The sequence below is a fragment of the Oncorhynchus kisutch genome, linkage group LG3, assembly GCF_002021735.2.
Source record: "Oncorhynchus kisutch isolate 150728-3 linkage group LG3, Okis_V2, whole genome shotgun sequence".
NCBI lineage: Eukaryota > Metazoa > Chordata > Actinopteri > Salmoniformes > Salmonidae > Oncorhynchus > Oncorhynchus kisutch.
This window is the reverse complement of record NC_034176.2, coordinates 66,141,687-66,154,182: the sequence shown is the minus strand read 5'-3', so window position 1 is coordinate 66,154,182 and position 12,496 is coordinate 66,141,687. Positions and strand designations below refer to the sequence as shown.

General features: G+C 42.0%; 1 protein-coding gene across 3 annotated transcripts in view; it reads left to right on the top strand.

The window, feature by feature from the left end:
- LOC109887746 (AP-1 complex subunit gamma-1) overlaps positions 1 to 11,919 on the top strand; it is a 30,561-nt gene extending 18,642 nt beyond the window's left edge. For all 3 annotated transcript variants that reach the window (XM_031811113.1, XM_031811098.1, XM_031811104.1), the window contains 11 exons: positions 377 to 431; positions 696 to 818; positions 1,043 to 1,132; positions 1,293 to 1,417; positions 1,545 to 1,649; positions 1,809 to 1,950; positions 2,569 to 2,695; positions 2,999 to 3,094; positions 3,951 to 4,111; positions 6,420 to 6,518; positions 6,684 to 11,919. In XM_031811113.1, the coding sequence (XP_031666973.1) occupies positions 377 to 431; positions 696 to 818; positions 1,043 to 1,132; positions 1,293 to 1,417; positions 1,545 to 1,649; positions 1,809 to 1,950; positions 2,569 to 2,695; positions 2,999 to 3,094; positions 3,951 to 4,111; positions 6,420 to 6,518; positions 6,684 to 6,785 (1,225 nt within the window). In that variant the 3' untranslated portion in view covers positions 6,786 to 11,919. The remainder of the gene's footprint in view (positions 1 to 376; positions 432 to 695; positions 819 to 1,042; positions 1,133 to 1,292; positions 1,418 to 1,544; positions 1,650 to 1,808; positions 1,951 to 2,568; positions 2,696 to 2,998; positions 3,095 to 3,950; positions 4,112 to 6,419; positions 6,519 to 6,683) is intronic.
- Positions 11,920 to 12,496: the final 577 nt, after the last annotated feature.

The window sequence follows — 12,496 nt, the reverse complement described above, 5'->3', positions numbered from 1 at the left end:
AGAAGGATTAGTAGTGATTGCATGAGAGGCCGTGGCAGCAGTCGTTTTTGCATGTGGGCTGTTCGCACAGATCCCGCCTGAATGCCTCAGTTTTCCTTGCATTAGGAATGTAGGCTTAGAGGATAGATTACAGCCAGTGGCCTCAAGCACCTCCAATGATTAACTATTGTTTCTGCATCCTCCGGTTAATGTGTGTGTGGCTTACTTACTAAAATGCTGTGTGATGAAAAAATGAGTGATCCATCGTCAGAGCATGACATTGTTGATACCATATATTTTCTGACAGCATCAACCTCAGGCCAACTTTTTTCAGTTCATGGTTATATGATCCTCCATTCAGTGTAATGCAGATGTGACTGCGTGTTCTGTTTCATAGATATGCACCTTCAAAAAGATGGCACATTGACACCATCATGAGAGTCCTGACAACGGTATATGTATAATTTCATCAAATACTTTTCTCTGCACAATAAATAATTATGCTTGACTGTTGAGTGACGAATCCTTGAGTGATCCATCGACTGAACTGCAAATGATGATCTCATCATGTCTGACAACAGCTGCTTTTTACCATCTTAGACTCTTGGTGTCTAGGCTTGAAATTGTTTTTGTCGCTGACCCCATACAAAATTATAATTTGCCTCATTGTGCAATTTGAGATGTTAAAAATAAAAACAACACCTTTTTGTGTCCAGGCGGGGAGCTATGTCCGAGACGACTCTGTCCCCAACCTCATCCAGCTCATCACCAACAGTGTGGAGATGCATGCCTACACGGTGCAGAGACTCTACAAAGCCCTGCTGGATGACATCTCACAGGTCCGAGACATCTCTGGTCACACACACGTTTTATATGATAAGAGGAAAACACAGCCCAGTAACCAGACAAATAAGAGGAACCTGACAATGAATATGTTGATTGAAACGTTATTGGATCACTTTTGGAAGTAGCAAACAGTGTGCGGATGTTTCCCTTCCTCTCTGAGGAGGACTGTTTACAGTGAATCTGATCTTTCTGAAGTATAAGTGTTTGTCTCCCATAGCAACCACTGGTCCAGGTGTCATCCTGGTGTATAGGGGAGTATGGAGACCTGCTGGTATCTGGACAGTGTGAGGAGGAGGAGCCCATCCAGGTAGATCTCCTGAAGCACTCAATCACCTCAACTATTTAATCTAGAACGTTACACACAACATGTCTATGTGCACTGCCGACCTCAAGTTGAAGTGTGTGTGTGTGTGTGTGTGTATATATATATATATATATATATATATATATATATATATATATAACAGGTGACAGAGGATGAAGTCCTGGATGTTTTGGAAGGTCTTCTTGTGTCCAACTTGTCCACCCCTGTAACCCGTGGTTACTCCCTCACTGCCATCATGAAGCTGTCTACTCGCTTCAGCAGTATCAAGTAAGTCCATCTGTGTTGAGCAGAGAGAATATCCAACAGGTTATGATGATTTTGTTCCCCTCCTTAGCTCTGAAATGAATGGAAGGACGGACACTCAAGGTTAACATTTTTGTCTTAAAATCTCCAGCCGAATCAAGAAGGTGGTGTCAATATACGGCAGCAGCATCGACGTGGAACTGCAACAGAGAGCTGTGGAGTACAATGCACTTTTCAAGAAATATGATCACATGAGGTGAGTATGCTCCAAAATGTATTCCCATTCATTACAAGCACTTTTCTGTAGAAATGATTGGTACTTCCCCTTGTTTAGTTACCATTAAGTCAAGGAAATGTACCTATTTCCTTCTCCCCCCCCCCCCCCCCCCAAATCTCATTCTCTTCCTCTATGAAGGCCTGCCTTACTGGAGCGAATGCCCATCATGGAGAAAACGGCCTCCAATGGCCCTACAGAGATCATGCAGACCAATGGGGAGACAGAGCCCTCGGTGCCTGACACCAAACACCTGCCCCTAGTCACCCAGCCAGCCAACCAGGTGAGGGCAATGTCACATGACATATCTGTACTAACCATTGCTGGGAGGTTTTCTGTCACAGAAGATGTGTAGCTGAATCAGTGGAAAAACATCTCATTCAATCCGTATCACTGAAGTTCAGCGTTATACACAAATTAAATGTAAAGGTAATTCCTGTTTGAGCTGACATATGTAGCAGCTTTTACTGTGAATGCGGTCTTTGCTGATGTGGGAACATTTAAAAAAATGTAGATTGTGCTGTAGCGCAGCTCTTCAGCGATACGGATTGAATTGAGCCCTTAAATTCTTTAAAATACACGTACACTCGCACACATTTAAGTTTTTTGATTTCTATTCATGTGGTGAAAGTCGACAAATCAGAGTAAGTCTGCTAATGCTTTTACAAACTGGTCAAACAAGGACCCCTGCTGGTAGGAAGATTTAACTGTGCTGGGCATGTCAATCTATAGATTAATATAAAGTAGTCTACATTTTCCTTCTTTGAGTTATAAATATTTTTATTCAGAGCACTGATATTTTGTCCAAATCCTCTCTCTTACAGGTTTAATCTACAAATCCTCTCTGTATTACAGGTTTAATCTACATGTGCTTTATGATTTAGTTTCTCTTCTGTTCCAGGCTAATGACTTGTTAGACCTGCTGGGAGGTAATGATGTGGTGCCTGTGATCCAAACCACCCTGCCCACCAAGCCTGCCTCGGCTGGAGGAGAGCTGCTCGACCTACTGGGGGACCTCTCACTGTCTGGTAGGACCACAGTCGCTCTCTCTCCTTTTATTTCCCTCCAGCCCAAAGCACAGGTGGACCAACCGTGGTCCCTGGTTAGGGCAACTTGATTGGTTTCTTCTTTTCTCTTTCACCTATTCTCTCTGTCACCTGCCCTGTACCTTCCTTCATCAATAAACCACATTAGTCACTCCACATCCTGCTTGACTTGGTCAGGAATCAACTTGTCTTGTGAACTATCACCAGTGGTATCATTGTTATGTCTGTGTGTGATTCCCTGTACCCTGTTGGAACCCCCTGTGTTGTCTCCCCCCCCCTCCCTAGGTGGTCTAGCTCCTGCTCCCTCTGTGCCCGTCTCCCAGCCCCCCTTCCTCCTGGATGGTCTCTCCTCACAGCCCCTGTTTAATGATACTTCAGCAGGTGAGAGCTAGCTCTCATCAGGGAAGCTTTCAAATTTGTCATTTGATCCAAACCCCTCTCCCGCCAAGTTAATTTTTTTATTTGATTTATTATTTTACTAGGCAAGTCAGTTAAGAAGATATTCTTATTTACAATGACTGCCTAGCTGGGATTTAAAGAAATTATATTTACAATATAAACATAGGACAAAACAAACATCACAACAGCATGGTAGCAACACAGCATAACAACAACATGGTTGCAGCCCAAATCATGGTACAAAAATTGGGCACAGTCAACAGCACAAAGGTCAAGAAGGTAGAGACAACAATATGTCACACAAAGCAGCCACAACGGTCAGTAAGAGTGTCCATGATTGAGTCTTTGAATGAAGAGATTGAGATAAAACTGAGTGTTTTGTTGCAGCTCTTTCCAGTCACTAGCTGCAGCGAACTGAAAAGAGGAGCGACCCAGGGATGTGTGTACTTTGGGGACCTTTTACAGAATGTGACTGGCAGAACGGGTGTTGTATGTGGAGGATGAGGGCTGCAAGTAGAGTACTCTGTGTCCCTATGTATCCCTTTCAAAACAATGCAGCCGTATATGGCAGGGTAGCCTAGTGGTTAGAGCGTTGGACTAGTAACCGGAAGGTTGCAAGTTCAAACCCCCGAGCTGACAAGGTACAAATCTGTCGTTCTGCCCCTGAACAGGCAGTTAACCCACTGTTCCTAGGCCGTCATTGAAAATAAGAATTTGTTCTTAACTGACTTGCCTAGTTAAATAAAGGTAAAATAAAAAATACAAGTTCATACAATGTTTTTTGGGGGTTATGTTTGGTACTACTTTTTCACTCTGAATTGTGCGTTCTTGTCTTTAGCTATTCCCCCCATGACAGCGTATAGCAAGAATGGCCTGAAAATAGAGTTCACCTTTGAGAGGGCCAACCCGAATCCGAACATAGCAGTCATCACTATCCACGCCACCAACACCACCGAGGCTGACATGACAGAATTTGTTTTCCAGGCTGCAGTACCAAAGGTGAGCCATGACTTGTCAGTCACATTTGTATAACTATATAATATTACGAAATATATGTGTGGTTCTATGATTGACCTCTGTAGCAATGTACTGCTTTGTAAACGTTGGGAATACAGTGGGGCAAAAAAGTATTTAGTCAGCCACCAATTGTGCAAGTTCTCCCACTTAAAAAGATGAGAGGCCTGTAATTTTCATCATAGGTACACCTCAACTGTGACCGACAAAATGAGTGGGAAAAATCCAGAAAATCACACTGTAGGATTTTTAATGAATTTGCAAATTATGGTGGAAAATAAGTATTTGGTCACCTACAAACAAGCAAGATTTCTGGCTCTCACAGACCTGTAACTTCTTCTTTAAGAGGCTCCTCTGTCCTCCACTCGTTACCTGTATTAATGGCACCTGTTTGAACTTGTTATCAGTATAAAAGACACCTGTCCACAACCTCAAACAGTCACACTAGGGATGTCCTTGTCTCATCGCGCACCAGCGACTCCTGTGGCGGGACGGGCGCAGTGCGCGCTAACCAAGGTTGCCAGGTACAGTGTTTCCTCCGGCACATTGGTGCGGCTGGCTTCCGGGTTGGATGTGCGCTGTGTTAAGAAGCAGTGCGGCTGGTTGGGTTGTGTATCGGAGGACGCATGACTTTCAACCTTCGTCTCTCCCGAGCCCGTACGGGAGTTGTAGCGATGAGACAAGATAGTAGCTACTAAAACAATTGGATACCACGAAATTGGGGTAAAAATTCAACAACAAAAAAAAGAAGCATTTCAAGGTCCTGGAGTGGCCTAGCCAGTCTCCAGATCTCAACCCCATAGAAAATCTTTGGAGGGAGTTGAAAGTCCGTGTTGCCCAGCAACAGCCCCAAAACATCACTGCTCTAGAGGAGATCTGCATGGAGGAATGGGCCAAAATACCAGCAACAGTGTGTGAAAACTTTGTGAAGACTTACAGAAAATGTTTGACGTCTGTCATTGACAACATTTACCGTAATTTCTGGACTATTAAGCGCACCTGAATATAAAACCGCACCCACTGAATTATTAAAAAATATGTATTTTGTACATAAATAAGCTGCACATGTCTATAAGCCGCAGGTGCCTACATTGAAACAAATGAACTTTACACAGCCTTTAAACACGGCTTGTAACAAAAATAAATAGGCTTTAACGAAACACGGCTTGTAACAAAAATTAAACGGTAGCCTACCAAGAAAGTCATTGGTCACTATCTTCCTCCTCCTGTGCACTGAAACCACTGAAGTCATCTCCTTCGGTGTCGGAGTTGAATAGCCTCAGAATTGCTTCATCCGATGTTGGATCGTTTTCATTGTCGCTCTCGTCACTTTCATCCGGAGGCAAATTCCCCGCTGAGCTCATGCTGCCCCTTCAGCACACAGCAGTCCAGCCTTTCGAAACCCGTTGATGATCGTGGATTTTTTGACAATGCTCCACGCTGTCAGGACCCACTGGCAGGCTTGACCATAAGTGGCTCTTCGCATGTGGCCCGTTTTAGTGAAGGATTTCTCCCCACTTGTCATCCAAGCCTCCCACTGAACACGGAGCGCCACCTTAAATGCATGATTTACACTGATGTCGAGTGGCTGCAAATACTTTGGGCCATCTGCTTTTCTTCCCTCTGAAAGCTTTTGTTGTCTTTTTGCACTGAGTCAGTTCCTCACGCTGCTGTTTCCAACGTCTTATCATCGACTCATGAAGGCCAAGCTCCCGTGCAGCAGCTCTTTCCTTTTCCAACAGCCAGATCGATCGCCTTCAACTTGAAAGCTGCATCATATGCATTTCTCCGTGTCTTTGCCACGATCAGGGTGACAAAATTACTACCGTAATCAGAATGATGGGAAGTTTGAGCGCACTCGATTTATGTGACGGTGCTCAGTTTTTTTGGCGGCATGAATCTTGTGAAAGCGGGAAAAATCCATAAATTAGCCGCGTCATTGTATAAACCGCGAGGTTCAAAGCGTGGGAATAAAGTAGCAGCTTATAGTCCGGAAATTACGGTATATAACAAAGTATTGGGAAACTTTTGTTATTGACCAAATACTTATTTTCCACCATAATTTGCTAATTAAATTCATAACAAATCCTACAATGTGGTTTTCTAGATTTTTTTTTTTCTCTCATTTTGTCTGTCATAGTTGAAGTGTACCTATGATGAAAATTACAAGCCTCATCTTTTTAAGTGGGAGAACTTGCATAATTGGTGGCTGACTAAATACTTTCTTGCCCCACTGTATGCAGGCGCATGTCCTATGAAGCAGACTTTTATTCTCTGTGTCCCTCTCCTTCAGACATTCCAGCTGCAGCTCTTGTCCCCTAGCAGTAATATTGTCCCAGCACTCAACCAGGGAAGTGTCACACAGGTCATCAGAGTTCTCAACCCACAGAAGGTAAGAGATGTTCCTGTCTGTCCTCAGCTTCCTCACATTCTTATTCAGTTTCCTTATCTATTGGTGCTATCAGAGGAATTTAGTGCAGAGGGCTCCTATAGAGTTCAGCTCTACATTGAGTAGCTCATATTGCTTTAATAAACATGTCTTTCTCATGATTTACAGCAACAACTCCGTATGAGGGTCAAGCTGACGTACACCCACAAAGGCTCACCTGTCCAAGACCTGGCCGAGGTCAACAACTTTCCTCCTCAGTCCTGGCAATGATGACCGTGCCCTCTCGCTCTTAAAGACCTCGCCAAGGGAACTATGGGAAAGATTCTCCCCTCCCCCTTTACCCCTACTGATCCCCCTGTGACATCACTGCAGATTGCTGCCCTGGGGTTGCATGGGAAGTAGCGAAATGGCAAACACACAAAAAAAGATGGTATGAAGACCATGATGACGACAACCGCAACAATGACGGCAACGACGATAGACATCACCAGAAATATGTGAAAACATATGAATTTACTAACCCTTCTTTTCCTTGATTGGTTTCACCACAATCTGTCTGCTTTGCAGTTGCCATTCTTTCCATCTCCTTGCCCTCTCAATGCACGTACGCCCACATTGCACTCTCTGTGATACGCCCACCCATCTAAGCCGCCATAGAAAATAGCTGTTGGCTATGCACTTGTTTAATAAGCAGTCAGTTTTTTTTCTTTTTCATGTTTTTAATCTTACAGGAATTTAACATGGGTATTTTTTTTTCCTATTTTCAAGCCTGAATGAGATGCAACTTAATTAACTCTATGAAATTTGCACACTGTCCATTCACTGCTTTCCCAATTGGGTTTGAAAACTTGGAGTACTTCGGCTCTCAGTATTTAATCTAGTTTGGTCTCCAAAGTGACTATAACACATTCTGTTCTAAAGATCTCCAGCTCTATACTTCAAATGCAAGGTCTTCAGTTGCAATACAAAGGTTAATCTCTCGTGGACAGATTCTGGGTGTAAACCGAAGAATCTGTTGGGATGGAATGCGTAGGATCAGTTTTCGTCACTGATTTATTATCTGGATGTATCAGGATTGGCCGAAGGCGGTGCTTAAACTTTGACTGCTTCACTTGTGTGGGGAAATTGGTCGAAGTGGGGGGGGCTTTGGCTAAGAGTTTCGTTTTGGGATGGTAGAGACTTCGCAAACCGGAACTCCTAATTTCTAATACGTATGGACCCACAACTACATCACGCAGCTGATCACATTATGTGAGATTTTAGTTCTGGGGTAACTGAGATTATACAAACTTTCACATTATGACTTTTCCCCTCTTTTACATCCATTAACTTTGGCAGCAGAAAGGTTTTAAAGACGCAGAGCACTCATTCATTTTGTGGGAAACTTAATTTGACCCTCCATCTCATGAGTGATTTAAAAGGCATAAGATGTGTGGAGTCATTTTAAATTCCATCAGTTTGAGAGTTGTTTGAATCCCATTCACCTTGGTTTTGCCAGAGAGGCCTTTCAGCAGGGTTGAGATACTGTAAATGGATCAAGTGCATATTTCGAAGGCTGGAGTGTGTTCGTTTGTCATGGACTGGTAAACACACAGTATGGTTTTATTTTCTTTAGTTTGGTCAGCAGTTTGGTAGCCATAGTATCTTGAAAAAGTTTATTTTCTGAGGTGGAATCTAGAGGATGGACATTTCTGCTTTGTTTGACTGCCCTGTATAGCACTGTTTCCTCCACATAGATGGGCACTATTTACAGTTTATTCAAGCCATCTTGTTAAATTCAACAGTTAATTGCTTCGATCAAGCTGAGGTTATTGAAGCAATATGGATATTGTATATCAGTGCGGGTCTGAGACATCTTAGTTATAGGCAAATCCTTAAACAGAGATTCATTGAATATTAACTTTGTAAGTATTTGAATCTTCCACGCATCTGAACAAACAGCCTGAAATGTAAGATTCACAGCTTTGGGATGTCAAAACGTCTCTCTTTTTAGACTAACTTGGCTGGACATAGCCGGCCTAGAGACAACACGTACGTACATGTACATTAAGTCTGTTTTGAATGTAGTTATATGCACTGAATTATTTTTCTTTGCAGTCTTTTTCTGTGGCTCTCCTCTGAGGGCGCTGGCCATTTTGTTGGCACTATTTTTGTGGTATTATGATATTGTTTTTTTTGCAGTGATTTGACTTAAACAATATTGCCTGATATCAAAATGATGTGCCTTTTGACATAACTAGATGGGAAGTCCCTAAACTGGTCTCATCTGATCTGTGTGAAGAGGGTTTGAGTGTCAGGGAGTGCTTATTGTGGGTAATATCCTGACTAGAGAGCAGGCAAGATGGACAGGCTGGATGGAAGGAAGGAGTCGAAGAAGAATGTGACCTTTTATTTTAAAGACATCTCACTCTGATTTTCTGGCATTTAGAGTGGAAATGATGTAGTCAGACATCAGTGTAGCTTGGTGTGATTCCTTGGCTGTCATACTTCTCCAAATCAGAATCCCGACCAAGCTGTCGGAAACATGAACCTGAATACCTCACAATGTTTTCTCTTCCTGTTAACTATCAACAGTACAGTACCTGGATTAGTCTTCTGTATGATCTGCAATCAAGTGGGAACCTGTAGGACATCTCATTACTAACACGCTTAGCTGCCCCATGATGCTGTATGTGTTCAGACCGTCAGATGTTCAATCGCACTATATGCTTATTGATATTCACTATGCTACACTATCAAACATTTGTGACCAAATCGGAGATGCTATTAGCTTTGGAAATAAGCTTTGGAAATATTTTTGAGCAATGATATGTGTATATGGAGAAAATGATTTCATTCTATTAGTTAACTTTTTTTCTGTTTTTGACAATGCTATATTGGCTTTTTCTGTATATATTGAGGGCTTTTAAGATTTGTCAAATATCCTTTCTTTCATCCCTTTTTTTTAGATACCAACCATTTTCTAAGACTTCCAATTACTCACGGTGTATATTGTCTTAATAGATCTTAGTCAACAATATGGTCTAAAGAAAAGACTTCCCTATTTCATCAGTCATTGCAAAATATGTGTAATCGGCTGCTTGTACATTGTATATTATTGTAAACCGAAACAACAAAAGATGATCAAATGAAATAAAACCCCATTTGAAGACTTATACAGATTAGCTAAGGACTATAATTGTATACATATATGTAAAAAAGAATCCTCTTGAAACGATGCAAATGAGCTGCATTCTCTTCATAATGTTGAGGTTTGGACGTATCTTCTATTTTCTGATTATTTAGTGGGTGAGTAGGTTGCTGCTGTTGGTTTCTTATAATGTCCTCTTAAGGTTTGGTTGGGCAGAACTGGTGTTGTCTATGAGTGATGTACTGTACTACTGAGAGGTCTGTGAGCTGTGCACAGTGACCGAGGTGGCATCTTGTCGGTATTCGGGGTCCTCAGAAAGGCCTAATCTATTTTCATATGCTCCTTAAGAGGAGTAGGCCTCTTGCTAAGACGCTGTAATGCCTCCTTTGGCCTGTAATGTGCTTTATCGGTTTTTTCTTTCCCAGCAAAAGTAATTGGAGAAAATGTATGTTGTCAGACATGAAATCTAATTAATGGATGGATGACCTACCTACAGTGCACATGGTCCTTCTAAGAGAGCATTTCTCATTGTTGGACCCCTTTTTAAGTCTCCTATTCGCAGGTCATTCTTTTTTTTCCTTTTTTTTTCGGTCCTATAGATTCTCTCCCCATTCATCTGGCATCTCACCTCCCCAAGTTAATTGTATTGGATTTCAGAGACATGAGAATGGGCCCAGAGTTTCTCTGAAGTGTTGAGGTCTTTTTTTCTTTTTTTTTTGCCTTGTGATGCTGTTGCACATACCTTTTATTGTAAGGTGGAGATTGAATATCCTGAGTATTATCAGGCTATGAGAGGTTTAATCTGTGTGTGGTGTATATGAGTCATTAAGTAGTTAAGTGCTTGTCTTCTCTTGGTTGACAGATACAAGGTGCTCTTGGCTGCCTGTCATCATCCACTCTATTACTGGGTCTGTTCATCGCTCCTGATGACTGCATTAAGGAACCTGTCTTATGGACTGGTTTGTGGAGAGAGCAGAGAATAGGCCTGGTTCTGTTACAGGGAACCAGCCAGCGGGGTAGTTGATGTTCAGTCTAAGTTGAAATGTGGTCCTTTCTATTTATTGAAATACATTTAAAAAATCAGGACTGAAGTGTGAGGCTGATCTCTGCTGTGTGTATGGCCTTTTGGTGTCTACATTTTTTTTTCAGAAGACCTGTGATCTTAATGCAGTGCTGCTTAACCTGTCATTGTGATATGACACAACTATAACACTGAGCTAAAGCTGCATGTTAGCTGTGCTGTGAGCTCATTTCCACAAGGGGGAGCTGGTCAAGATATATAAGGCTATAGGGAAAGGAAAGACATCTCATACTTGTACCTTGTCTTGAATGTTTTTTTGTTTTTATCGGTTCGATTCCATCAGCATGACCCTCTGTCAATCATGTTTGACCAGTTAACTCTTTTTAAGGATACAGTGCCCCCATATAGTTTTAAATGAGAAATGCTTATGAAGGTGAAATTCCATTGGTTTGGACACTGCATCTTAAAAAGGACATTTGTAAAGAAAATAACCCCTCAGAGTTCTGAGCAGCTTTTGAAGCGTTTCTTTGTGTAATCAGCCAGTATAGGTGTGTGTAAATATCTCAGTGTGTTGGCATGTCTTGCTACAGTCACCAGGTAGGACATGAAATTAGCTGCAATGATTTCAATTCACAACTTCTGAGCTGCATGTGAGAGCCAATGTAAATAGTGTCATTTCTACTCTTTATGTAATCCTCTTTTTGGAAATTCAAGAAAAGTTCACTTTTTCAACAAATTCAACACACCATCTTGTTGGGTTGAACATTTGAAAATGTATTTTTTTTGTTTTTTTGGAAGTGGTTAAAAGTGCACACCACTCATTCGGATGTAATTGTTTTTTACTTCTATATTTGGCCAGGTGACTTCTGTGTGTAAAGGGGTTTGAAGGCGCATCTGACTTTAGCCACTATTATCCCTTTCCCTGTGAAATCATAAAGCGTCCATTGTGCTTTTGAAAGAGAATCTGAATATGTAACCCTCAGATTTATCCCGACTATACAACAACATATCTGATTTGAGAAGGGGAGGGAAAAAACAAACATTTTTTGAAATGCACTTTTCCAGACAGATTTAACATTTTGAACTGAATCAGAGTCCCGTGTCTTCAAGGTGGGTGTGAATGGACTGAAGATATGAATAATGATGATTAAAGCTGAGAGGCTGTAAACTATATTTTAGACTTATGCTGTGTATTATTGTCTTTGGGTTGGAGGAAATGATGATCAAGAGTATAAATAAAAAGTCAAACAAAATTGTTGACCGGACTCATTAATTTATCAACTCTTAGGGAGTGCAATTGGCATGCTGACTGCAGGAATGCCCACCAGAGCAGTTGCCGTAGAATTGAGTGTTCATTTCTCTACCATAAGCCACCTCCAACACCGTTTTAGATTATTTGGCAGTACGTCCAACCGGCCTCAACCGCAGACCACGTGTATGGTGTCGTGTGGGCGAGTGGTTTGCTGATCTCATTGTTGTGAACAGAGTGCCCCATGGTGGGATTATGCTATGGGCAGGCATAAGCTAAACACAACGAACACAATTGCATTTTATCGATGACCGTTTGAATGGACAGAGGTGACGAGATCCTGAGGCCCATTGTCGTGCCATTAATCGGCTGCCATCACCTCATGTTTCAGCATAATGCACAGCCACATGTCACAAGGATCTGTACACAATTCCTGGATGCTGAAAATGTCTCCGTTCTTCCATGGCCTGCACACTCACCAGACATGTCACCCATTGATGTTTGGGATGCTCTGGATCAGTGTGTTCAAGTTTCCGCCAATATCCAGAAACTCCAGAGCCAGTGAAGAGGAGTGTGACAAC